The 24,391-nt window shown below is 44.0% G+C and overlaps 2 protein-coding genes across 4 annotated transcripts in view; one reads left to right on the forward strand and one right to left on the reverse strand.

Moving 5' to 3' along the window:
• Positions 1 to 632: 632 nt before the first annotated feature.
• Positions 633 to 15,783, forward strand: WNT2 (Wnt family member 2). Its single transcript, XM_066184560.1, has 5 exons — positions 633 to 712; positions 2,088 to 2,311; positions 5,286 to 5,563; positions 8,277 to 8,541; positions 15,517 to 15,783. The coding sequence occupies exons 1-5, from the start codon at positions 633 to 635 to the stop codon at positions 15,744 to 15,746; spliced, it is 1,077 nt and encodes a 358-aa protein (XP_066040657.1). The 3' UTR covers positions 15,747 to 15,783.
• Positions 15,784 to 22,457: 6,674 nt separating this feature from the next.
• ST7 (suppression of tumorigenicity 7) overlaps positions 22,458 to 24,391 on the reverse strand; it is a 139,968-nt gene continuing 138,034 nt past the window's right edge. For all 3 annotated transcript variants that reach the window (XM_066183046.1, XM_066183047.1, XM_066183048.1), the window contains one exon: positions 22,458 to 22,743. In XM_066183046.1, coding sequence (XP_066039143.1) covers positions 22,648 to 22,743 — 96 coding nt within the window. In that variant the 3' untranslated portion in view covers positions 22,458 to 22,647. The remainder of the gene's footprint in view (positions 22,744 to 24,391) is intronic.

Consider the following 24,391-nt stretch of genomic DNA (forward strand, 5'->3'; position numbering starts at 1 on the left):
GCTCGTACCGAGCCATGAATTGCCGTCGTGCCAAGCCCCGAGAGGTGCCAAGTGCTGCCGATCTGTAACAGGCTGCCGGGGCTGCCGCCGGCTCCGCAGCGGGTCGTGTAGCATCTGCTGGCGGGTTTGAACTCGCTGTCTGCTTGTAGGGTTATTGGAAAGCAACTGGCTCCTCGGGATTCCTTGCCTAATCAGAGGTGTTACCTCCTCCTCTTCCCCCAGTGTCTCTTGACATCATTTCATCCATCAGAGTTTCAGAGGAAAAAAACCACCAACCAAAGCAGAACCCACCCAGTCTGAGAGCAGCCCACACCAGCCCCTCAGTTTTGCCGTGACTGCAGGGAAGAGCTGGATCGGGGCAAAGATGAAGGATGGGAGCGGGGCTGAACTCCATGTCCTGAGGGATTTGGTGCAGGGCGAGCCGAGAGGAATCCAGAGCGATGCACCAGCCGACATCCCCCGCATCCCGGCAGGGGATCAGTAAGCCCCGCGATCGCGCGTGGGGATGCGAAGGTGCTTGACCCACGTGAAAGAAGTAGCCCTAAAGGTGCGTTTGCCCCTGCTCGTCCTTGTTGCTCCATGGGATTTCTGCCCGCCGCAACTGACCTGATGTGGACCGAAGCGTTTCTAACATGAACTTTCTCCCTGGCATCTGGTGGTCTCTTCCCTTGGTCTTGGTCTGGGCGACCCCACCAGTCACCTCCTCATGGTGGTAAGCTGTGCAATTCCAGAAATTTTTATTTGCTCTTGGGGAAGGTGGGGTCGGATTAATTGTGAATTAGGGGAGGTGGGGGAAGCCTCTCCCTCTTAGTCTCGCAGAAGCGGAGCTCGCTGCTGCCAGCTGCTCCGGTCCAGAAAGTCCGGCCTTAAAGCGAGCGGATTTAGACGGTCCCGGCACCTCCTTCCACACCCCGTCCCCGCTCTCCGACCTCCTTCTCCGCATAAGCACAGCGCAACTGCGGGGGCTACCCGGGGCTTTCGGCAGCGGTGCGGGGGTCCCGGCCCGGCGGGGGCAGCGGGCACCGCCCGGCCGGCGCTGCCCGGGGCCGCGGGGGGAGCGGGAGGAGGGCAGGGAGGCGGGAGGGGAACACGCCCGAGGGCCGCGGGCGAAGCGCTGCTGCTGGCAGCCGCCCCTCCGCGCCCCGGCGGCGCTGGGAATTGGCTACAGCGGCGCTACTTTTTTATTATTAATTTATTTTTTCCTGCTTCCTCGCCCTCCCCCGCCCCTCCCTCCTTCACAGTTTCTCATCGCTGAACTGTGGACTGCCAGGGCAGACGGCTGAGAGCCCGGCGGGCAGCGCAGGGCCCGGCTTCAAGTGATAGTTGATGTAGGCGTGGATCATCTCAGGCAGCTCGCTGCAAAACGCCGTAGAATGGAAACATAAACCTGCCCCTCAATCTGGGGATCCCAACCAAGCCAGACTGGAAAGTCTCGGTGTAGGAGAGGAGTTAAACCCCTTCTTGTAATCCTGGGGAACACATTTAACCTTGACTCTGGCTGATGTGCGATCAAAGCCCGATTTATCAGACTGAGCATGTTTCAATAAAATTACTATCTGTGTCCTTAGTCATATAAATATTATTTATTGCGATGGCTTTTTGTCACGGTGTCTTCTAAATGCCACTTAACTATATATTTTTGTAAGTCTGGCCTTTAACGATTTTATGATCGTATAAAATAATGAAAATCCAAGAAAAGGACATTTTCTTCTGTTTGATCCCTTCAAAAGACACCTATAGAAGTTTGGATTTTATGAAAGGTACCTTTCGAAACGTTTCAGGACTAATAGAGACCATCTGGATACAGATGATGTAATTTAATTTTTTCAAGGTTTTTTGGTTTTTTTTTTTTTTTTTTTAAAAGTACTGCACGGAACTGCAATAGCGGGGCTTGGGGTTCTCCTGAATACTTCACGTTATTAAAAAAACACAGGGTCGATGACTAATTGTAAAGGATTTCCACCAAAAAGGCAGAGGTAGCTGCAGCTCGGGACCCGCCGGAGGAAGGCTCCGGGGCGCTGAGGACCCTCCTTCGCACGGGGGCCGGCGCGGACCCCCGGTGCTGCCCTGCCCCTTCCCTCCCGCAGGTACATGGGCGCCGTGGGCTCGTCGCGGGTGATGTGCGACAACGTGCCGGGCCTGGTGAGCCGCCAGCGGCAGCTGTGCCGGCGGCACCCCGAGGCCATGCTCTCCATCGGCCGCGGCGTGGCCGCCTGGACGGCCGAGTGCCAGCACCAGTTCCGCCGGCACCGCTGGGACTGCAACGCCCTGGAGCGGGGGCAGCGCCTGCTCGGCCGCGTCCTGCTGCGCAGTGAGTCCCGCGGGCCGCGCCGGCGGGAGGGAGGGAGGGAGGGAGGCGCTTCCCGGGCCTGGCTGGGGCGTGCGGCCTCCGCGCCCACGGGAAAAGGGGGTTTGGAGAGTCGGCGTGAGGGTGCGAGTGTTCCTCGTAAGGGTGACGGGCTGTTTTAGGGCTAGCAGCCCCTAGGCAGTGTGCCGCAACGATGAGAATCGGTGGCCATCCTCCTGTATCCTTGGTCTTAGCAAGGGTGAAGCTTGGTTTTACGTTTCAAGAGGATTGGAAGAGGACGTGCAAAGTTATTTCAGGCTCTCACGGACAGCAGAACAGCACGCATGATAGCGTGAAGGTCTGTATTGCTCAGCAACCTGTACCGAATCAGGGAGACAGTGTGGGGTTTTGGCATATTAGGGGCTGACTCTGCAGTTCCCCACTTGACTTTTTTTTTGGTGCATAATGGATGTCAAACCCACATATTACGGCCCACAGGGAAAATGAAAGCATCAGAATGTGGCAGCAGGACAGAAGACTTTCCATCAGAGTCCAGCCTCAGGATGAGTACCAATACTCGGGATGGGGCCTGCTGAAAGGGGCAGCTCAAGTGCAAACAGGAGCCCAGTGCTTTGGGGTGGCAGGCGACAATCCCTCCTGCAGGCCGATTCCCGCTGGAGCATTTAGCCGGGAAAGCAGCCGGGTGCACTCCCTCCAGGGCTGCGCTGTCTGCGGGGTGAGAGGTCTGCGGCCATGCCGGGGCAGCACTGCCCTCCAGGCACTGCCACATTTCGGGTCAGGCTCCGGGGAGAGAGAGGCAGGGCACACACATCTGACTGAGGTGAGCCAGGCTTGTGCTGACCCCAAGCAAATGAGGACTACATTGTGCTTCCCGCCCTGAGGGAGGATGGTTAAGCAGGGTGGTGTTGTCATCTAAAGGTCGGAGTAAGGCATCTGGGTAGTCTTCAAATCTCGGATGTGGCCGTTTTGACTCAAAGAAATGGCTAGGATTTGTTACTGTGTTAGAACCCAAGGGACAGAAGTGCTGAGATTCTTAGAAACTGCAGCTCTTTTCACCAAATGCCACACCCTGCGCACATGGCCTTCCCTGGGGCACAGCCAGTGCAGCTGACCCTGCCCTGGCACTTGTGTCCCTGCAATGTCCCCGGCATCATTCTAAGCTGTGAGCAGCGTGACATCTGCAAGGAGGGGAGTAGCAAAATACCCTGGGACCATTGCCCCACTGGTGGGGATGGAGAGGAGGATGGCAGACACTGGGCACGCTGACCCAAGCAAGGGCATTCTCATTCCATGCTAGGTTCTGCTGCTGGTAAGCCACTGGTTCATGTAACCAGCTTCATGTTCCCTTGGCAATTATTTGTGAGTAACCAGTAACGTCACCCATAGGCTCATTTTCAATGAGGTTTGTCTTGATATTCAGGAAAACATGTCTGGCAGAACATAGCCTAGTAATGATGAGGCTATTTAATACAAAAAGTAAAAATGCAGTTTTTCCAAAAGTGAAGTTTTCACCACTGGCTCATGTGAGAGAATGACAGCATCAGGCTTCTGAGCTCTGCATGGAGCCTGATCAGGCTGTGATTGCCCTGGAAATGTAGCTTGATAGTGATCTAATAAAATTGATTAGTTCAATAAACTCAAAGAACCTTTTCTATTCCAACAATATCAAGTGTTTCTCTTTAATTAACACTTTACAAATTTTGATATTTCTGAATACGTTTTCTCAGAAGTAAGTCTTCAAAAGAGCATGATTTGTTACAAGCTATGTTAACTTCTGCCTGATTTTGAAGGCAGTGTAGGGAAGCCATGGTTTGCCCAGTACTTTTGTAAGCTTTTAGCTGCTATTTGCAAAAGGCTTGCACAGCATGTAGAGGTTCAGGGCTCATTCACAAGTTAAGCATATTAGTGCTACTGCAATTGAAATACTGAAGTTCTATAATGCAATTCTGCCTCTACAAAAAAAAATCACAGCATTTGTCTTTGGGGTCCTCTTTTACTGTGCTAACATTACTTAAGGTTTACAAGCCCTGCAAAGAGGTCTCTCTCACTGCAAGTTTTCTTAGATATTGCACAAAAATCTACTTGTCATTCTTCCTGTGCTAAAAACTTTTAAAGTAGGAAAATATTCCATTACCATAAATAAATCTGTGGTAGTGTAACATAGCTCTGTATTGTAAACAATTATTTTTGTTTAAAAGAATTAGCAATTATTACATTGAAATATGTACCTAGTTGTCTATGAGTAGGCATAGTCTAGAAATTCAGATAATCTTTGGTACAGTAAAGTACCTTGATTAGGGAGATGGGAAAGCTGCCAGAGCAGCTGGCATGCAGAAGTCACAGCTGCCAGACCAAATCCTGCCTCAAGCATGACACAAGCGGTGCCATTGATTTAATGGAACTTATTTGTGTGAATTACGGTGACAGGCTAGATTCTAGGCAGAAAACCTAATATTAACTTACTTTTCAGAAAATAACACCCAAGTTTTCTCCCTAGCATGGTTTAAGCAGGAAAGTCCATTCCAAGAGCTTCAGGAGAGGAAAATGTAGTTTCAAGAGTTGCTTGCAATATTTGCAGTGTACATGCTGTTTCAGTGTCCCTATTTAATAACTTCTTAAACTTATCTCTCAAATAGCACTTCATATATTCTTCTAAATTCGTGAAACACGATAGGAATACCAGCTGTCCTATTCACATATCTGTATAAAACAACTGATCCATGGAAGTATATTAATCCATATCAGAAGCAAATGTTTAATGTTTTCCAACTCTAACACAATATTGATGAGCTTTTACCAGGGAGGGGTCCAAGTTTAAGCCATGACTAATTCTGGCTCCAGGGAATATGTATTTTTGTGATTTCAGCCTAGTTTATCTTTTGCTCTGCAAAAAGGTCCAGGCTAACAGTCTGGATATAGGAGACCCACTCAAAGTAGCTACCCCAATGATATTTAAAGTGACTTTTTTTTGTTTCAGGTAGTCGAGAATCTGCTTTTGTACATGCCATCTCCTCTGCTGGAGTTGTTTTTGCCATCACCAGGGCATGTAGCCAAGGGGAGCTGAAATCCTGCTCCTGTGATCCCAAGAAGAAAGGCTCTGCCAAGGACAGCAAGGGCCATTTTGACTGGGGTGGCTGCAGTGATAACATTGACTATGGCATTAAATTTGCCAGAGCCTTTGTGGATGCCAAAGAACGCAAAGGAAAAGATGCCAGGGCGCTGATGAATCTTCACAACAACAGAGCTGGAAGGAAGGTGGGTGTCCAATGCAATAGATGCCTAGAGATGTTGTTGGCCAACTCTCTCGTGTCTGGGGTAGTTAATGCTCGGCCCTTGCTGTCTGGTCTCAGCAGTTATGAAGAAATATTGGAAGAGCAGGAGCCTGAGCTGCTGCTTCCATCTCCCTTGGAGGTTCAGTGTGACAGAGATCTACAAACAGACTGAATTCAACTGCTTAACTCCTGTTGGAGTCCCTCCTTGTGTGGGAAGTTAAGCAGGAGTCTAAGCTGCAGGATCCGTTTGATGGAGGTTTTGTTTTGAGCCTATTTCTTATATAAGCAGGAGTTTTATTTTTGGTTAATACAGAATACAAATTCCTAAGAGAGGCTGAAGATCACACTGAAGAACAGGCTTCACAAAGAACAAATTCAAAATAAGTCTCGAGAGAAAAACCCATTCTGTCCATTTCTGTATGTATATGGTAAACTCAATCACAAAGTGAGCAGAGATAAAAGGTAATTACTTCACTTTTTAAGAAAATAAATCCAAAATACATGTCCCTTCAAAAAGCAATGGCCTTGGAGCATGACCTGCAACCCCTTTTCTAAACATTGTATGAAAATACCATTCCTGAATTTCAACTAAAAGAGTCTTTACTTACACATCGTCGGTGAGTAGAAGGGGTGGTATTGCCCACCTCTGGTGCAAGGGCTGAGGAATATCTGCACTAACATTTTGTGGTGGTAGCTATAAAAAGTAAGAATAGTGCATGAAACAAGCACTTCTGGAATTATTTATAGAGACTTTTTGTGTCTTTGGTTCTCCTTAACGTATATTTAGTAGGAATTAAGTTGTTTGTATTCTGATCTTTTTTTGTACACCAAGTAGATGATTTTCCTGAAAAATTTTTGTTCTTCAGCATCTTTCCTCCACCAGTTTATTGCCAGCAGGTGCAATTAATATATAATGTAGGCAGACAAGGCTATTCAGATCAGGGATAGGTACATGCAGTGCTATGTTTCTGTTACTGTCCAAAAGAGGATGAAGTCTACAATGCAAACAAAAATGTTTTAGGGACGAATAAGTTCCATGATGGGAAGTACTTTCTGTAGTATTTGAGCATCTTACTATTTTTAAATTTTGAAAAACTCCTCTGCCAAATAGTAAGGTAATATTGGTAAGGTAGATTTTTAGGAAAAGCTCAAGAAATTTTAGTAAATATATTCAATTGAAAATAATAAGTATGTTCTCATATGCTCTAGGACCTGCTTTATGGACAGAGACACTCTTTTGTATTCACAGTGCAGTAGTGTAAGTTTAGCTTTGGAGGGATCTCACCACCCCAGCTGCCCACAGGCCTGGCATTTTGAGCTGGGTAAGACCATCTGTGCCTTTGGTTTTTTCTTGCCCCGAGAAGGGGCGTTGATAGATTTCTTTTAAAACTAGACTATTCCAACTGTGTTAATTAAAAAATAAATAGAACAAATATTTATAATATTCCCATATGAATCATAGAACACAATATGCTGTATATCAGTACAGGAACATCACTGACAAAAAAAGATCTGCATTCCTATGTGCTTCTTCCACTCTTCTAGGAAGTTGTTTTAAACATACAAGTAGTTAAATTGATTTCTGCTCAGATAATTAAAACCAAGCATCTGCTTAAATCCCAGATTTGTGATATGTCAGTGAAGTGGGGCTGGGGGAATGCCTGTGACTTCTTTGAAGCAGTCATATCATTTACAAGTTGGAAACAAAGTTAAAAGTCTTTTGGTTTTATAATACATTCTCACTTTATTACAAAGTGCTTGACTAAAAAAGGCTGCTCCACTGTGCATCAATCTCACTTCTAATCATGGAACTTTCCTCTCTCTTACCTTCTTCTCATGATGACATTCCTCTTGTACAAACTTTAAAAAGTTCATATTTCATGAACCCTTAAGGCATAATATTTATAGATCAAATATTCATATCTACATAATTAGGAATGAATTATTTACTGTCTATGAACCCATCTGTTGTTCTCCAACATCATACAGATAGCTTAAATATCTGAGATTAAGCAGAAATGGCTTTAATGCTATCCAGATGTTAAATTAATGATAAGGGTGATCTCTCCAATGCAAACCAATTAAGGTCTTATTCTAAAAATATTTGTTAAAAGCTGTATAAGCATTTTAAGTGTACTGTATTCTAAAATTCTCCATAGATCTGATGCCTAGCACAGGTACAATGCTTTACAAAGTCTTCAAAAAACCATTTAGATGTGAAATGCCAGTGAATTTCTGGGCAATATTTGAAACACTGTTCAGGGTAAAGAGCAACTTCATGAAGATGAGCTGGAGAGGATGAGAGGGTCAGCACGGTGATCCTGCAGCTGGAACAATGGGGAAAGGGGGCACCTTTGCCTCCCTAGGGGCTGAGTGATTCTGGCCATTTCTGATGGTTTCCTCCTGTCCAGTCTGTGTCCTAGCACTGTAGACCACATTGGTGCTTGGGATGACTGGCAGGAGCGGGAAGGTAAGCCCACCAGCTGGAGGATTGTGCACACAGGGAGTCAAGCAACCACAGCAGACCAACCACATGGGGATGACTTGATGCTACCAGTGGGTGTCACTACAGACCGTAATTTGGAGACCCATTGCAGGCCTGGCACTACAGGATGGCTGGAAAAGGGTTGAGAAGCAATTAATTACACTTTGTTTTACCTGTGTACATTTATATTTACCTGTGCATTTCTAAACAGGCCGTGAAGCGGTTTTTGAAACAGGAGTGCAAATGTCACGGTGTGAGTGGATCGTGCACTCTAAGGACCTGCTGGCTGGCCATGGCAGACTTTAGGAAAACAGGAGATTATCTGTGGAAGAAATACAATGGAGCAATTCAGGTGGTCATGAATCAAGATGGCACGGGTTTCACTGTGGCTAATAAGAAATTTAAGAAGCCAACTAAGAATGACCTGGTATACTTTGAGAGCTCTCCAGACTACTGTATCAGGGACAGGGATGTAGGTAAGCCTCTATCATTACATGTGAATGCTTTTATTTAAGACATTTGTACGTCAAAGATCAAAAATTATAATTTTAATGAGAGAGAGAGTGTATATATATATGTATATATATATATATATAAATATATATAAATATAAATATTAAAATCCATGCATGTAACCAGCAGGAAACAGGAAAGAAGATGTTTTGGAAGGACTCAGTACAAGAACAATAGTTCCTTGATGTCTCTAAGTGTACAACAGCCAGTTGTTCTAATATAATTCAGCAGTTTCTGCCAGATGCTGTGGAACCCTGGAGATGCTGTAAGGCAAAGCTGCTTTCAGTACAGGTTTGAGTTGTGCTCTGGAGGCAGGTCCATACAGGGCACAGCCACACTCACCCTTGTGCCACACAGTTCATTCCAGAGCTGCCCCAAGTCCCATGATGTCCCTGTGATGTCACATCCTGTTGCATTGCTTCCTTTCCACATTGTTATGCGACCACTGCGGTGCCCTCCTTTATCTGCACGTTCCCACAGCTCAGCTCACTGTGACTGGAGCCCGGTTGCAGACACGCCTAATCTAATTAGGTCCCCATCTAATGTGGGAGGTACAGCTTGTGACAATCCAACCCTGCTAGCACCAGTCAAGGCAGCTGTGGGTAACGTGGGCTGAGGCAGGTGGATGAAGGAGCACAGATCGGGGGACACAGCACACTTGGCTGAGTGACACAGCTGTTTATTCCTCTTTACAAGGCACTGTTGGCTCTGTCCATGGCAGCCATCACATCTGAAGAGTTGTGCCAGCCCCCCAGGGAAGAGAGAAAGTATTGGTGTTGCTATTAACACTGGATTTTCCTGCTTCAGAGATTCAATAGAGACACACTTGGCAGTGTTACAGAATTCAAGGCATTGCCAAGCACCAGGGATTCTGCTAATGGCTCTTGACCCATGTATAGTATTTCCTGATGTGGCAATTAAAAACTGGCAACTAGAAAACCAGAAATCTGGAAAAAAAAGACAGACTGAGAAATGTATGAGAGAAGTTGTGGAACTAATGAATAGGTTGTATAATGGACCAGATTGCACCCTATATGACAAATCCGTAAGTATCTGGATAGCAATGCAGCTCAACTACTTTTGGCACTGCTGCATGTTTACAATCCAAGTTTGCTTGGAATAAACATTGCAAAACAGCTGTACTTAAATAAGAACAATATGTGAATTCCTGGTCATGTACTGTTGGCTTTTATGAACCCAGAATTTCATCCAGTACAATTACATTGTACAGTGTTTCTGGTTAGTTGAGTTGTCAACATAATTTTAAATGTTTTTTATTATTTTGGCCGGTGATGTCTATTACCTGCACAAGCACATACCATTCCTTGAATAGTGGCTGGTACTGTAAAGTCTAATCCAAGTGAATAAATGGGCATATTGTAGCATCATGCAGAGATTAACTTTGCAGACTAGGAATTTTTTCAAAACATTTATCTCTTGGTGTTGCCTCATTCATTGTAGAAAAACATGATTTCTTTTCCCCTGGAAGAAGAACTTGTACACTACCCAATTCCACGTTAAAAAGCCATTTAATAATCTCTTTGTAGTAAACCTAATCTCATCTGTCAGTCTTGCTGTTGTGGAGGAGAGTGGGCATTTTTCACCACTGTGTATTATGTGCATTTGCCAGACACCGACAAATCAGCCCAGAGATGGCAAAGTCTGACATGTTCTTTGGCTCAGCTCAATATAAGTCTGCAGCCAAGGTGGTGTTCCTTTGTTGCCCAGAATTCAGAGAATGTGGCTGTTTGGAAGAGTATATTTTTAGAGAACTGCAGTAAACCTTTGATGGGATGTGAGATGCCCTGCTGCTTGCATGGAGCAAAGAAAGAACCACACAAACAAAACATGCTCTGGCTTTGAGGGAGATGATTTTGGCAGCTGCACCACTTTTTTTTTTCATTTTTTAGTTCAAACATTGCAGAGTGTGAGCCCTGTTAAGTGACTGCAAATGAAATGAGCTTATGGAAGTCTGAGTTTGGAAGTAGATGGGATGCATCTCAGTGTCAGCTGAACAGTTCTGCCTTTCATTCTCCAGGGAATTCAAGTGATTTAGTACTTCAGGAAAAAAAAATTATCTGGAGGTTAGTTAGTATTGGAGCTGAATGAAGGATTCGCAGAGCAAACCTTATGAAGCAATCATGACTTGACCAGGAGACAACTTCACAAACTGTAAAATGTCCAAGCTAGCGTCCCCTCTGGCTTGATTGTGCTAACACATAGAACCAGTGAGTTAAAAGAGTTCAAGGATTCTGCCATCAGCAGCCTACCCAGGAAAAAAGGACATACCTTCTCCTCCCCCACTGGAGCTTCCACCCTGGGTCTGGCATTCTGTCTGAGGGGGCAGCTGGGCATACATACATGGAACACCCTAAAATGTGGTTTGTTTGGGTTTTCCTTTTTTTCTCTAGAAAAGAAAAGAGTAATTGATTTCAGGAAGGGTATAATATGGGAAATCATTCATAGTAACTCAATAGCAAGATAATGTAATAACCTGACCACATTTCCTTTGCCTTAAGATTTCATGAAGGACCAAATGAAGATTTTTTAGAAATGTTCAGAATTCATTCAACCCTGCAGACATAACTCTACTGAAATAATTTTTTGCTCACAATTTCATACTCAAAATTTGACAGAAACAGAGATAGAACATCCCAGAGAGCTTTTAAAAAGCATCCTAGGTAAACTGCTGCTTTTATCAACACATGGCCATCTCTTCAGTGCTGGCCTGGGAAATTCCAGCCCCTCCAGACAAATCTGCCTCCAATGTGTCCTGCTTGTTCTCTCCAGCTCTTCTGTACTGGCTGTTGTCCATAAAATCCAGTAACTTCAGAACTACTTTTCTGTGAACATTTCCTTTAATTATTTTTTTCTCCAAGAACACTTGTGAGGAAACTATCATTGGGGATTTCACTGGTTTTGCAGGTTTTTTTTTTTTGCTTTTGTTTGTGTATATGTATGTGTGTGTGTGAATATCTAATAACGGATGTTACTGCTCGACACCAGATTTTAATCAATAGAAGTAGTAGGAAAAAGCTTTCATTATATACTAATAAATACATTTTAGGGCTTTAAGAATGGAAAGAAATTATTTTTCAACATAACACATGTTGACTTCCAAAAATAACTGTGCAAACCAAGAAGAAAGGACTTGATGTACAGGCTGTGAAGTTGGCAGTATGAAAAGCTGTGGATGTTTTGGCAGGTGAAGTGTGTGTAGGCATGGCAATTCCAACATTTGAAATGAAAACAAAGAGGTTGTACAAAAACTTTTTACAAGTTAGAACCTACTCCTTCCTTGTAAGTGCTGAGGAGGTGCATTGCAGGTAACAAGCAGAAAACTGCCTTATTTTGTGCAGTGTCTTCTGCTGCTTTCACCACTCGGGCCTGCCAAGGAGCACAGTAACTTGTCTGGCTCCTCACTACTGGGTATTGTTCATTTTCTTTCTCACTAGAGAAGCTCCAGAGATTCTGAAGATGCTGTTTGAACTTGGAAAAAAGATTGGTTTTGCTGAAAAACGAAGCCTTTATATGAGTTTGTTTTCACTTTTGTCACAGTCTGTGGATAATTAAGTCCCCTGTCCTAGCTGTGTAGTAAATATTCATGTTTTGTGATCAGCATCAGATGATACCAGTTTCTGACTGTCAGTGGCTGAAATATTTTTGGTTTTGAAGCTTGTGGGAAAACTCCTGTTGAAAGCAGTGGGTGCATCCTGCTTAGGTTGTTCGTTAGTGCTGTGTGATTTCCCCTAATATCTGGAAATAAGAACACTGGACTTGGAAACTAACTTGTGCCTCAGCTGAGGAATGGGGTCAAACCTTTCTTGGGCAGCTCCTGATGGATGTGGAGGAACATGGGGTTTTCCTTCACCCCCAGGAGCCAGATGACACAGCCTCACTCTGCTCCTGGTTAGGAGTTATGCTGAGGTGGAGGGCAGCTTTGCTTTTCCTCCACTGGTGTCAATTCCTTATACAGAATGTTAATAATCACGTGGGTCACAAGCTTGACCTTGTACTGTTTTTTTGGTCTGAACAGAGAGAGCAGGATAAGTGCCTTTAAAAGTTCTTCACAGAATCAATTAGGTTGGAAAAGATCTCTGAGATCATCAAATCCAACCTCTGAGCAAACACCACCACGTCCACTAGATCATGCACTAAGTACCACACCAAGTCTTTCCTTAAACATCTCCAGGGCCAGTGACTCCAGCCCCTCCCTGGGAAATCCATTCCAATGTCTAATAACCCTTTCTGTGAATTTGGTTTTATTTTACACAGTCTGGGATGTGATGCATATTCCTGAGGGCTGACACAAACAGCAGAACTTACACTCAGGTATCCCAGCTGTTTGTTCAGCATCATGGATGGAGGAGAGTGTGATGGCTGGGAAGCAGGATCTGGCTTTTTTTCTGCCACAGGCTTCCTGTGGGACCACAGGTGCATCATGTAGTTCTGCATCCCCTTGACTCCTCAGCCTTGCCTAGACTGGAGGCACTGGGGGCCACTGGAAGTCTCCCTTACCCCATCATGGAGTGATTCTTGAAGAAAAGATCTGGGAAAGGCCTCTTGGCATCACTGCAATGCCCATTATGCCAGTTGCCTCGGTGCAGCTGGCTCTGCAGGGAGAACTGCACAGCTGAGGGCTTGCTGGGAGCAGTGTGTGCCCATGTGGGTCACTGCTGGGGGTACCTCTCCTCCCCGGGCCTTCCTGCAGGGGTTCCAGGTGCTGGCACTGGCTATAGGGACAATAGGCCAGGAACAGGAGTTACTGCTGGTTTCCTGGTGCAGGGTGTGCCTGATGCACCACATCACTGGTTGTTACAGCCAACTGAGATGCTCCCCCAGATATCAGAGACTTACTTTAAACTGCTATTCAGCCATATCCCCAAGGATGTTATGCAGAGCGTTGGTTCATAGGCAGCAGCATGAACATGCTCAGACCCCAAGGAGATTTGGGATTTATCAGGCTGCAGGTGCAGGAGCCTCTTTCTGGCTCCATTCAGTGTGTTTTTTCTTCCCTCTGCCAGTTCTCTCTGCCTGGCTGGTGTAGCAGCACCTCTGCAGCCCAGGAGCCCTGAGCGGGGGGCTGAGCCGCTGGCAGCAGCCGATGGGCGGCCACGGGCACCTGTGCTGAGCCCTGGGGCACCAAGACCTTTCTGCTCTCCCTGCAGCACACAGGAACCAGCCATTCCACAGTCAAGCTCTCCAGGTGTAAACCTCTACCCAATGAATATTTAAGTATTTAAATAAATGCAGGAATCTAGGCCACGGGAGGGAAGCTGAGATGTGTTCTAGGGGCTGAAGCACTTCTCCAGGACAGCAGTTGAAGACTGTCCTAAATTTGATGCAAAAAGAGGAAAATTTGCACCCCCATGGCTAAGAGGCTGGATCATGTGTTGGTCCCATGAAAAAAAAAAACCAGTTTGAGAAGGTAACTTCGGTCCAGTTCCTGAAACCCCTGATTACATTACTGGTTTGGGGTCAGCCCCCATATAATATGAAGTGTTCCTGATGCTGGGGGGCAGTAAGGGATAGGGAGACAGTCAACACTTGTGTATGTTATAAACTGCTTTGAGACAGTAGCATCAGTGCATACAACCATATATTTACCATAGGGAAAAAAAAAACACCAAAAGAAAATTGGAATTTATTCAGCTTAAATTATTAATAATTACAATTAAACTGCAGTTTGCATTTTTTATTAATTAAGATTGGTTTGCTATCCTAGCTCATGGAAATTTTAATTAATGTTTGCATGTATGTGTTTTCCTTAAGAAGGTAAATTGTTCATGTTCGGTGTACACCTGCAGATACACATTGTAAAATATTTCCAGTTAATTAAATGACCACAGCTGTTACTTAGGGAATATCACCTTGCCCATAAGAGAATGGAGTTGTAATCAGTTCTATGGAAAATGTCAGAAGAATGTTAAATTTTTGGATATATCTGCATTTGATTCATAATAGCAATACATAGGAAATTAGGTGAGGCGATTAATTTTTATGACATCTTCAGATTGGTGGTAATAACCTGTCAGCAGCTGTGGTATTGATCCTAAACTGTACCCTAAAATCAGTTTGTGTTAGATGAACAGTGGCTCCTATGTGGTACAGTCACTATTCAGACCAAGGCATGCCTTACAGAGCCAGTTTGTGCCACATGGATATAGGCACAGGCATTTCAGCCACTCCTGCTGGGTGTTTCAAGAACATGACAAGGTGTGATATGGTTCCTCTCCCTCTTTCTGTCCACAGCACGCTGTAATTTAGTTTCTTCTAATCTCATCATGAAAGGGGAGAAGAACTCTTGGTGTTACCTCACAGAGGTGAGAGGCACAGAGCAGCTCCCCCCTGAACTAGTGGAATGGGGCCTGTGGGTGGACACAGCAGCAATGCCAAATGCCTGAGGTGCTTCTGCACTCACCTCTTCTGCAAGACTTTAATCACTGGCAGGACAATTACTTTACCCATTGAGTCCCTCGCAGCCACCACATTTTTTGGTCTTCTCTTTCCCAGCCCTCTCCTGCACACCCAGGGTTCCTCAGTGAGGCCCATGAGATCCTGAGCACCATGAAGATGCTCCACCTGGGCATCCCATTTCAGATAGTCCTGGGGGACTGGGTGCAGGGAGCAGGACTGCCTTGGGAAGAGTGAAGAAAGTGCCAGGGAAGGATGAAGCAAAATGTGATGATATTAACAGAATCTGGCAGACCCTTGAAATATTTTGTCCATTTTATTCCTCCTCATCTCCAGGTCTGATTCCTAGGGGAAATACTGGAGCAATTTTACCTTTATAGGCATTTCTTTGGCCTGATATTGAATCCTGGGTGATGTGATGTTAAAGGATCAAATACACTGCATATCATGTCTCCTATACCTATTCTCATACGCTGTCTTTCCTTGAAATCTGCCTCCTGACCTTTGCTGCGTTCCCTTTGCAGGGTCCCTTGGGACAGCTGGTCGGGTGTGCAACCAAACGTCGCGTGGCATGGACAGCTGCGAGGTGATGTGCTGCGGGAGAGGCTACGACACCTCCCGCGTCAGCAGGATGACAAAGTGCGAGTGCAAGTTCCACTGGTGCTGTGCCGTGCGCTGCCAGGACTGCCTGGAGGTGGTGGACATTCACACCTGCAAAGCGCCAAAGAGCGCCGCCTGGATTGCCCGGACATGACGCACAGGCTGCTGAGGCTGAGGAGCGCAGCCTTGGCCCTTCCTGGTCCGTGCAGGGAATACATCAGAGGTCTTTTTTACTCTTATGCCTGTTTTGCCTTTGTTGTTCATTGCACAGAAGCTGCTGAAAAATTGATATAAACCCTGCAGCATTTACTTTGCGTTTCTGCATGACGGTGTTGCTGCAGAGTTGTCTCTGCGTGAACTGATGCAGCTCTGGAAGGACGTATTTATGCCAAGATTCTTCCAACCGCCATGTAACTCTCCTCCAGAATCCTTGTGGCAATTCATTCCTGCCCTCAGGAGCACAAGAAGATACAAAATATGGCACTTTTACAAGACCACCACCACCACCACCAACCACATGGGCTGGGCTTGCTCAAGCATCTTCTGAAGGATCTTGGGCAGGTCACAGCTGAGCCCTGGATACCGAATGGCTTGGAAGTTTGGAAATCACTGGTTGGTGATTTCCCCATGAAAGAAAATTTGCGACCAGATTGGTGAAAAACTTAACTGGAAGGGTGTTTGTTCATCCCTGGTGGATTGGAGTTTCCAGTAAGGTGGCCACCCGAGGCCACCCTGGCCACCATTAGCACACAGTGGCTTCCTGTGGGGCAGGAATTGGCCCATGGCCTAAAACAAAGGAAATTGCAGGAGATGTGTTCAGCCACAACACTTTGATGAACTATTAGAGTCAAAGCAAATACCTTAGTTATATGTTTGGGAAAACTTGCCTTGAAAGCTTTTAAAAAGTAATTAATATTAACTGCTGAGGATTTTTTTTTCCTGACCTGAAGGATTGAAGAGAATGGTTTTTCACCCTAGTGAAAGCTGGGTACAGGACACTCTAAGGATAACTACCTAAGGATAAGGTTTCCTCTTTTTTACATACACATTAGTGGAAAAATGTTTACGAACAGTGATGGAGAAGGAAATACCATGCCTCAGTAATGACGTGGATTCTAAAGAAGTAATCAGCTTCTATGTTCTTTTAAAGTTAATAGATCTAATAAACACACTCAAAATGATACTTTTCCCTCAGATTGGGACATCCAAATTAGATTTTTTTTCTGCATATTTTCTGCAAAACTGCATGCCCGTGATTCAGAGTGTATCGGCTTGTGATGGAGGCAGTTACAGGTTGTGCCAGGTCCATATGCTGGGCTGGGATCAGCACAAAACAACAAGTTGCTCTAAAGATGTGCAGGCTTATGAGGCCCAGAAATTGCAGCCTTGGTGGAGAGGAACTGGGTCAGAGAGGGACCAGCTGCCTCTCCTCAGGGCAGAGATCAGCAACATGAACCAAGAGAAAAATGGGTTCTGTACCAGTAAGTAAACTAAGGCTCTAAAAAAGCACCCGTGAAGAGTAGAGAAAGGCAAGGTAATGAAAAAATAGCACAGGAAAAGAAGGTTGAATGAGTGATAGAACACATTGTAGACGAAGGTAAAATTTCCATATGAAAATGAAAGAGACTGGAAGAACCCTAGCAGGTACAAACTGTGCAGGAGAAAGTTATATCCTAGTAGCTAACCAAGGCAATAAAGTGAATACTCTGGGTATGTTTTGTTTTTGGAACTTAAAAGACTATTTAAAAAGAAGGGGGGTTGGCATTAAGTAGTTTTGAGGGAGTAGTCATGTGCAAGGCTTTCAAAAAAGTTTGTATCATTAAAATGGGCAATTCATCTCCAGAAGGCACAGCCGGTTTTAAAATGAGTCTCCAGAAAGTTCTTTATTTGGACAATAAGATAATGTTTCAGTTACTGTATATGGAAATGATCATGGCTAGAGGTAACAACAATCACAAATCTGTCTATAAACCAACTGCTGGTGGGAACAGCCCTGCCCACGTGTCTGTGCATGTGCAGTGTATGTATGATGTGTATGTATGTACCCATGGGCAGCTCACGGGTTATACTGCTGGCCTCTTCATTGCTGCCAATTCTGGCTCTGGGCTGGATGAGTAAAATTTCATACCTAATTGTATTTAAAGGTGAGCTCCAAGGAGAGTTTTTATTGGGATTTCACTGTGAAATTAAATCCACATGTAGTTTGTAGCCTCAGCAATATCATACTTTAAGCCCTAAAGAATTTAAGAGCAGTATAATAATTTTTAACCTTTTAGAGCCATATTTTTTAAGATTCAAGAAGCCTGAGTAGTCTAAAAGATTACCTGTTTAATAAAGCTGAAAATATTTCAATGTTCTGGAACAAAGAAAAAAGGCTCATTCTTACAAGAGAACTTGTTCTAGGAAGTTGAATGAAGGGTAATGAAATCAGATCTCTTCTTAAATCTGTTATTTGTTTAATATTCCAGAAAATGAACTCACCTGAATTCCACAGTCCCAGATAAATTGTTTTGGAGTCACTGTATTAAAAATCTATTAACTTTTATTCCCCAACCTGGTCCTCCTCCACTAAGGCACATCTTCCTGTTCCAAATCTTCCTCTGGGTCAGAGGCCAGTGGTTCCTGAAGGCTGGTCTTACCAGTAAGATGGGGCATTGAGTCCCTTGGCCTTTTCAGTGTCCTTTGTCACCCTGTCCAGCAGCAAGGCCGCCCAGGTGTGCACAGCAGGCTGATGTTCCCGTTTCGGGCATGTGCCCTATGGATAGTGATGCAATGCCTGCATCAAAACCACTTCACCAGATGAAACCCAGAATATTTCACAGCATAACAACCGGGTAAGTGCTGAGCTGGCCACCTACTTGATCACAGTTTTTTTCTGTATTTATGTTTTTTGGGTTTTTTTTAAGAGCTCAAGGTAGACTTCTTACAGTTGTAAGATTTCTGCTGCCTCTTCCACAAAGAAATGCACTCCCAGAAACTTTTGCTACTTCTTTGTGGCAAAATACACTCAGAGACATAAATACTGCTAGGAAAGGCCCTTCCATGATCTTCAGCAAATCCAACAAAGAAAATAAGAGGGAGAAAAAAAGAGGAAACAAAAAAAGGAGAAACAGAAATAGGCATGGTAAATGAAATAATACTGTAGTTTTGTTCAGTGGAATAAATGTACTAATGTATTTAGTCATGAAGAGGAAACAGCTGTCTTTAGGTAGACATTTTAGTGTCAGAATGATGTTAGCTGAGGCTAAAGGTTGTAGGATTATTTTTTTAAATACGCAGTCCAATTTTCTTGAGGGAGTTCCCTTTAATTTACTGCATGAACTCAGGATCTAGCAGCGCCCTGAAATGCCGTGAGCCTGCCAAGCTTTTTGGGATTGCTTCCTCCCCACTGTTTTCAACAAACTTTACCCTAAAAAGTGTGTGGTGCTGTTATAGGTGAAATCTCATTTTAAAAAGTTTAATTTTGTTTTACCACATGGAAAATGACCAAAGACTTAGGAATGGTGGTGTATATTAGGGCTTGTGGGCATTGAAGCTTGAGAGATTGCTGCTTTTTCTTTTCCTGAAAAAGTATCTAAAACCAGTTTGTGCATCCCATCCTGGCCTCCCATCCCTGTGTTAATAACTTCTTTGCAGATGTGAATTAGAAATAAAATGCTGCATTTCTGGTACTGCACTGCACAGGAGCTTAAGGGCATCCAGCCTGCATGCCCAAACCGCAGCTGTTGGTCACTGCCTGCAGGCTTCATGTCCAGCTTCTTGTGGGCCTCAGTGTATGGTGGGAAGGGGGAAAGGAATGTCTGGGGATTAGTGAAGATCTGGATCTGAGGAGGGTGCTTTTGCTAGCTCCTACTCCAATGTGGCAGCACAAAGTGTACAAACGCTCACTCTTCTCCATGGCCTTTGCCCAGCACTCCTTGGAAGGGCTTCATGGAGGTGGTGGCCGCCTCCAAGGGCAGAAGTGGTTTTGTGGTCACGTCATGGCCTCCAGGTTTTACCTGCCACTTCGAATGATAAAAATGAACATATATTATTATCAGAAAGACAGAGGCAGCTCATGGGCTATAACAACAAAGGTGATTTGGGGTTGTTTCTTTTGTATTAACAGCTCATTTACCTGGGGCAATGGATGCAACTTCATAAAGTTAAGATCTCTTGTGAGAAAGAACCAAAAGCATATGAATCAATACAATGACAGCTCCCTCTGTGGTGGGAACTGGGCAGGAGCCCTGCTGGAAGCTGGGTGGAGCCAGGGGCTACCTTTTACAATCCCCTGTAACTAGAGCCACTGAGGTTTTCAGGGCCACCACAGGGTGACAGCCACACTGGGTGTGAAGGGATGTGTGTGGCTGTGCAAGAGGTGCAGCTTCCTTTGGATGTTTAGCTTCTGCAGGTTTCTTCAACATGGCAAAACTCCGGATAATCTTCCTCCTTTCTGCTAGGGTAAGGACTTCCACGTGCTGAGAAAACAGTCTGTATGTTCAGCATACACACCAAATGATGAAAGAGAGAAAGCAGCAGCTAGAGAAAGCAGCAGCCCTCCCCTTGGTGCAGCACTCACCTCTGAGTGCAGTTCCTGTCAGGGAGCACCTGTAAATCTATCCAGTGGGAGGAAGGGACAGAAGGGGGCCAGCTTGACTTGACACTCCTTGGGAGGTCCTCTCCTTTTTTGTTCTATGCAGGTTATAGTGTAGAGACATAATGTGCATACAAATTCTATTAAGCTGTCTTTAAAAAAAAAAAAAAAAAACGGGACCTGCTAACATTTGGAGTTAAAAAGCTTACTCCACCCCTAAATCTGAAGATGAGTTATTATCTGAACCAGATTTTCACAAGGCTCATCTCTGCACTAAGCCAGAGGCTTTCCATCATATAATCATGGGCTGTGTTTGCTTTTTGATCTAAGCCATACTGAACTTCAGAGGAAACATGTCAAAGGCAGCAAAGCCTAAGGCAATAAACTCTGCCCAATGAAAAAGAAAATCCTTTTGTCTGATTTGCCTAGTCTTCCAGATGCCTAGAATCGTAAATAAAGAGAGAGTTTCTAGATTAAAAAACCCATGGTCCATTAGGGAGAAAGATACTAGAAACAGTAGAAATAAAATTGCATAAAGGTATTTTTGAATTCCTAAACATTCTCCATAGTTCAAGGAAAGGATGTGATTCTTCTAGGAGTTAAGCATGTCTTTTTATCAGAGTATTACAGACAGTAATTCCCACACAGATCACAGTATCTTCAAACAGAAGTCCTAACTACTACCTCAGCTGCTGACAAACATGGAGATTTGTATATAGCTAGATACACATTGATGTGCAAATGCATTTACATTTAGGACTGTGAATCACAGCAATTTCTTCTTTTGAAATGTAGGGTATAGGTGGCTGGGAATAAGTGATACAAAGCAGCACAGGACAAGAGCTGCCTATGCCTGATCCTTCTGAGTTTCAGCAGCCTTAAATAATTGTGACAGTGCTGTTTTGAGGCAAACAAATCAATATGGTTATCCCTGGTTTTTCAGCTGGAGATACATAGCAGCAGCTGCTGTGAGGGTGTTTTCTGTGGCTGCTCCAGGAATTCACATGAAAATAGGATAACTCAAATATTGGTCCATTTCATACTTCCACATGCTTATCCATTAGCAATCCATTACCTCTAATCTTGCGCCACATCCTACATTAACTGCAAGCCAGACTAATTTCAACATTACAGTGAATTGTTTTGCAGGAGTAATAGCCAGAGATGACAAACCTGGATGGAAACCCCCAACAGCCTCACCAGGTCTAACATTTGTCCATGGGGCTCTCTTGTCTTCCAGACTTTGGTGCTTCCCCAGGTCTTACAGCTGATTTCTCCTGGCGTGGGGCTGCCTTTTTTTAATCTCATAGCACAGCAGAGTTTACATGGTAATTTTGCACACTTGAGCAAACATCTGTCTTCTGCTAGACTAAAGTGTCGGTGATCAAGTGAACAAAAAGTAATGTTATGCATCTTCAATTGTTAAGAAACACTTCCCTTTTATACCAGTTCTAGTACCGGGAGTTTTGTCTCTGCTTACTCATTTCCTCACTGATAAACAAACTTATCTGCTAGTGATCACAGTCCCTTAAACTGCTCAGCATTTTAAGAGCAACAGTGAGGATAAAATGGTAAAGTGGCATTTTTGATCCACTGCATCAGGGTTATCTGGAAAGTGAGCTGGAAAAAATATCCTTGAGGCATCTGTAAGGATGCACTTTTAATTCCTGACAGAGAGGACTACTTACTTCAACTTGCAGATCAAAATCTTCATTTTACAGCTGGCCTTGGAAGTTTCCATCGACAGTGGCTAAGTCATAAATGAATACTTAGTCTAAACAGTCACAGCACAAGGATAAAATTTCCTGAGGTGAGCACCAGTAGTGAAACACCAACCTCTCTATTAATTGTGCATGAACTAACACCCATTTTGCTAATGAGCCTTCAGAAGGTAGCTGAAACACCAGGGGTGTGAAGAAAATCTGTCAAGTATGTGGGCTTCTTGAAAACTCAAATGAGGATATGGTGACCTCTGTGCAGAGAAGGGAATCAGAAGCCCAGTGTGCCATCCAAACTGCCTGGAGAGCCTACAGCTGCTTTAAGCAGGAGCTTTAACTGTCTACAAGCCTCATCCAGACTGCACAAGTGAGGGCCTCACCCTAACTGAACTCCATGAGAAAAGGCAGTGACAATGGTGCTTAATTGTACCATTATTAGTGTCATTACCTGAATGTGTAGCTACACCCCAGCTATGGTGACAGAGATACCACATGTTTAAAAAACAAAACGTAGAATAAGTCCAAAGACAGCAATGCTACAATACACAAAAGTTTATTTTTTTTTCTTTTCTGAAGGCAAAATATAATAGAACCTAACATCAATGTATTTTGTACAACAAAACAGTTTTTATATGAGAACAGACAATCCGTGAAGAGTTTTTAAGTCTTATAACTGCTTCCCTTTTTTATCATGCTTTCTTGTGGTCAACAAAAAGTTGGCACATAAGATGTCATGGCAGTCAGTCAGCGGGCATGCTCCCTCAGATCCTTGTCAGCTGGTGCCACAGGCTGGAGGGCAGGATACTTTCAACTTTTTCCATCACAAAATTTAAAGGGGCAAAGAGGGTGCTGAGAAACTGCAAAGAAATCAGATAGGCATTCAGATCAAAATGCAGGAGATATCTTGAGATAAGATATTCTTGCTGTGTTCCTCTGTAAAATCCTCCAAATAATAAAAATTACGTCATTCACACAAAAAGACTTTCAAATTCTTGAACCTTGCATATCCAGAGATTTCTGGATTTTGCAGTAAAGAAAGCAAGAGCCCTGTTTTTACAAAGATCGAAGCGATGAACTACAGAAGTTTCCACACATCTCACATCCTACATTGAAGCTCATACTGAAGCCACTGAAGGCTCAACCCAAAACCTACTGAAGACAAAGAGAGGCTTTTTCCCAACAGGGGTCTGCCAGACCACCTCACAGAGACAAAAATGTCTTAAAATTCAGGTTTAAAATGGTTCAGGGTTATCTATAGCTCTGCTCTCTACACTGAGGCATCATTAACTGTAATTTATCCTAACATACTCTGCATCACTGACTAAAATTTATCTTAACATCCTCTCTCTATTACAGAACACATCATTCAAAGAGACTTCAATATGTTAGTATTCAGATAGGCATATGAAAAAGATCAAGATGGAGAACATTTTATCACAGAAAAAAACCACTGGCAGCTACATGTCACAGAACTCGGGTATTCAGAAGACTCCTGAAATACATATTGAAATACACATTAATCTTAATTAATTATTAATGCATTTGAAAAATACATACTAACTGTCATTTCTGTTGCCTGCAGTTTAACTCTACACATTACATACATGCTGGGGCCCTACATGTGTCTGAGAGAGTACAGCGTTTATGATGCTTATGCATTTTAAAGGCAATAGTAAGCACTCTAATTCTTTTTTTTCCTCTTGGATGTGTTTGCATACAATGCAGACACCATGTCATGGACAACCTGTGCATCATGGGAAAACCGGGTAACACCACCACTGGTAATGTCATTTTGTCATAAGCACAGGTTGAAGGAAAAACTAACTGAAGCAGAACAGGTATTTCAGTTCTGGTGCTAAAGGTCAAGCTGTAGAACATGAGCCACAGCTGAATCAATGAAACACTGACTTACCTAATCTTAGAGGCTGCTCTTTCTGTTTCAAGTGGCTTAGCCCAAGGAGAAGCATTCCCTCTGGTTAAGCTCTGAAGTGCTTAAATAAATATGTTCTTTTAATTCTGGAAAATGCAAAAGGCTCTTCAGAGGATATCTGCTGCTATTTGAGCAGCACTTGATTTATGTGGTAAGCTTGTGCCTTGAAACATCTACTTGAATAAAACTCAGCTTTGAAACTAGTGCAAATTACATACTTGTTAAATCAATGAAACAAGAATAGTTTGCCTGACAGTGACTTTTTTTGCAATTCATAGGAATTTTGTTGCTGAAGTAGTTGATTTTATTCTATAAAAACTCGGCATATTATCTGCAGCTTAAAACAAGCCAAGCTTTTCTCCACCTGGAAAATCAGTGGTGTACGAAATACATTTCAACTCATGGATACCAAAACCTGACTTCCATAAAGTCCAAGCAAAACCTTTGCTGAAAACAAGAAGTTGAGGATGCTGCCTACTCTCCTGTGCAAGGTGATGTAAACAGTATCTATGCTGGGGCTGTCTGGCCCTTGGAATGCCCCTGGTGCTCCTTTCCTCAGTAGCAGATGCCTATCC

This window comes from Chamaea fasciata, unplaced genomic scaffold, assembly GCF_029207755.1.
Source record: "Chamaea fasciata isolate MVZ Bird 193981 ecotype frontalis unplaced genomic scaffold, bChaFas1.0.hap1 SCAF_5, whole genome shotgun sequence".
NCBI classification, from domain to species: domain Eukaryota; kingdom Metazoa; phylum Chordata; class Aves; order Passeriformes; family Sylviidae; genus Chamaea; species Chamaea fasciata.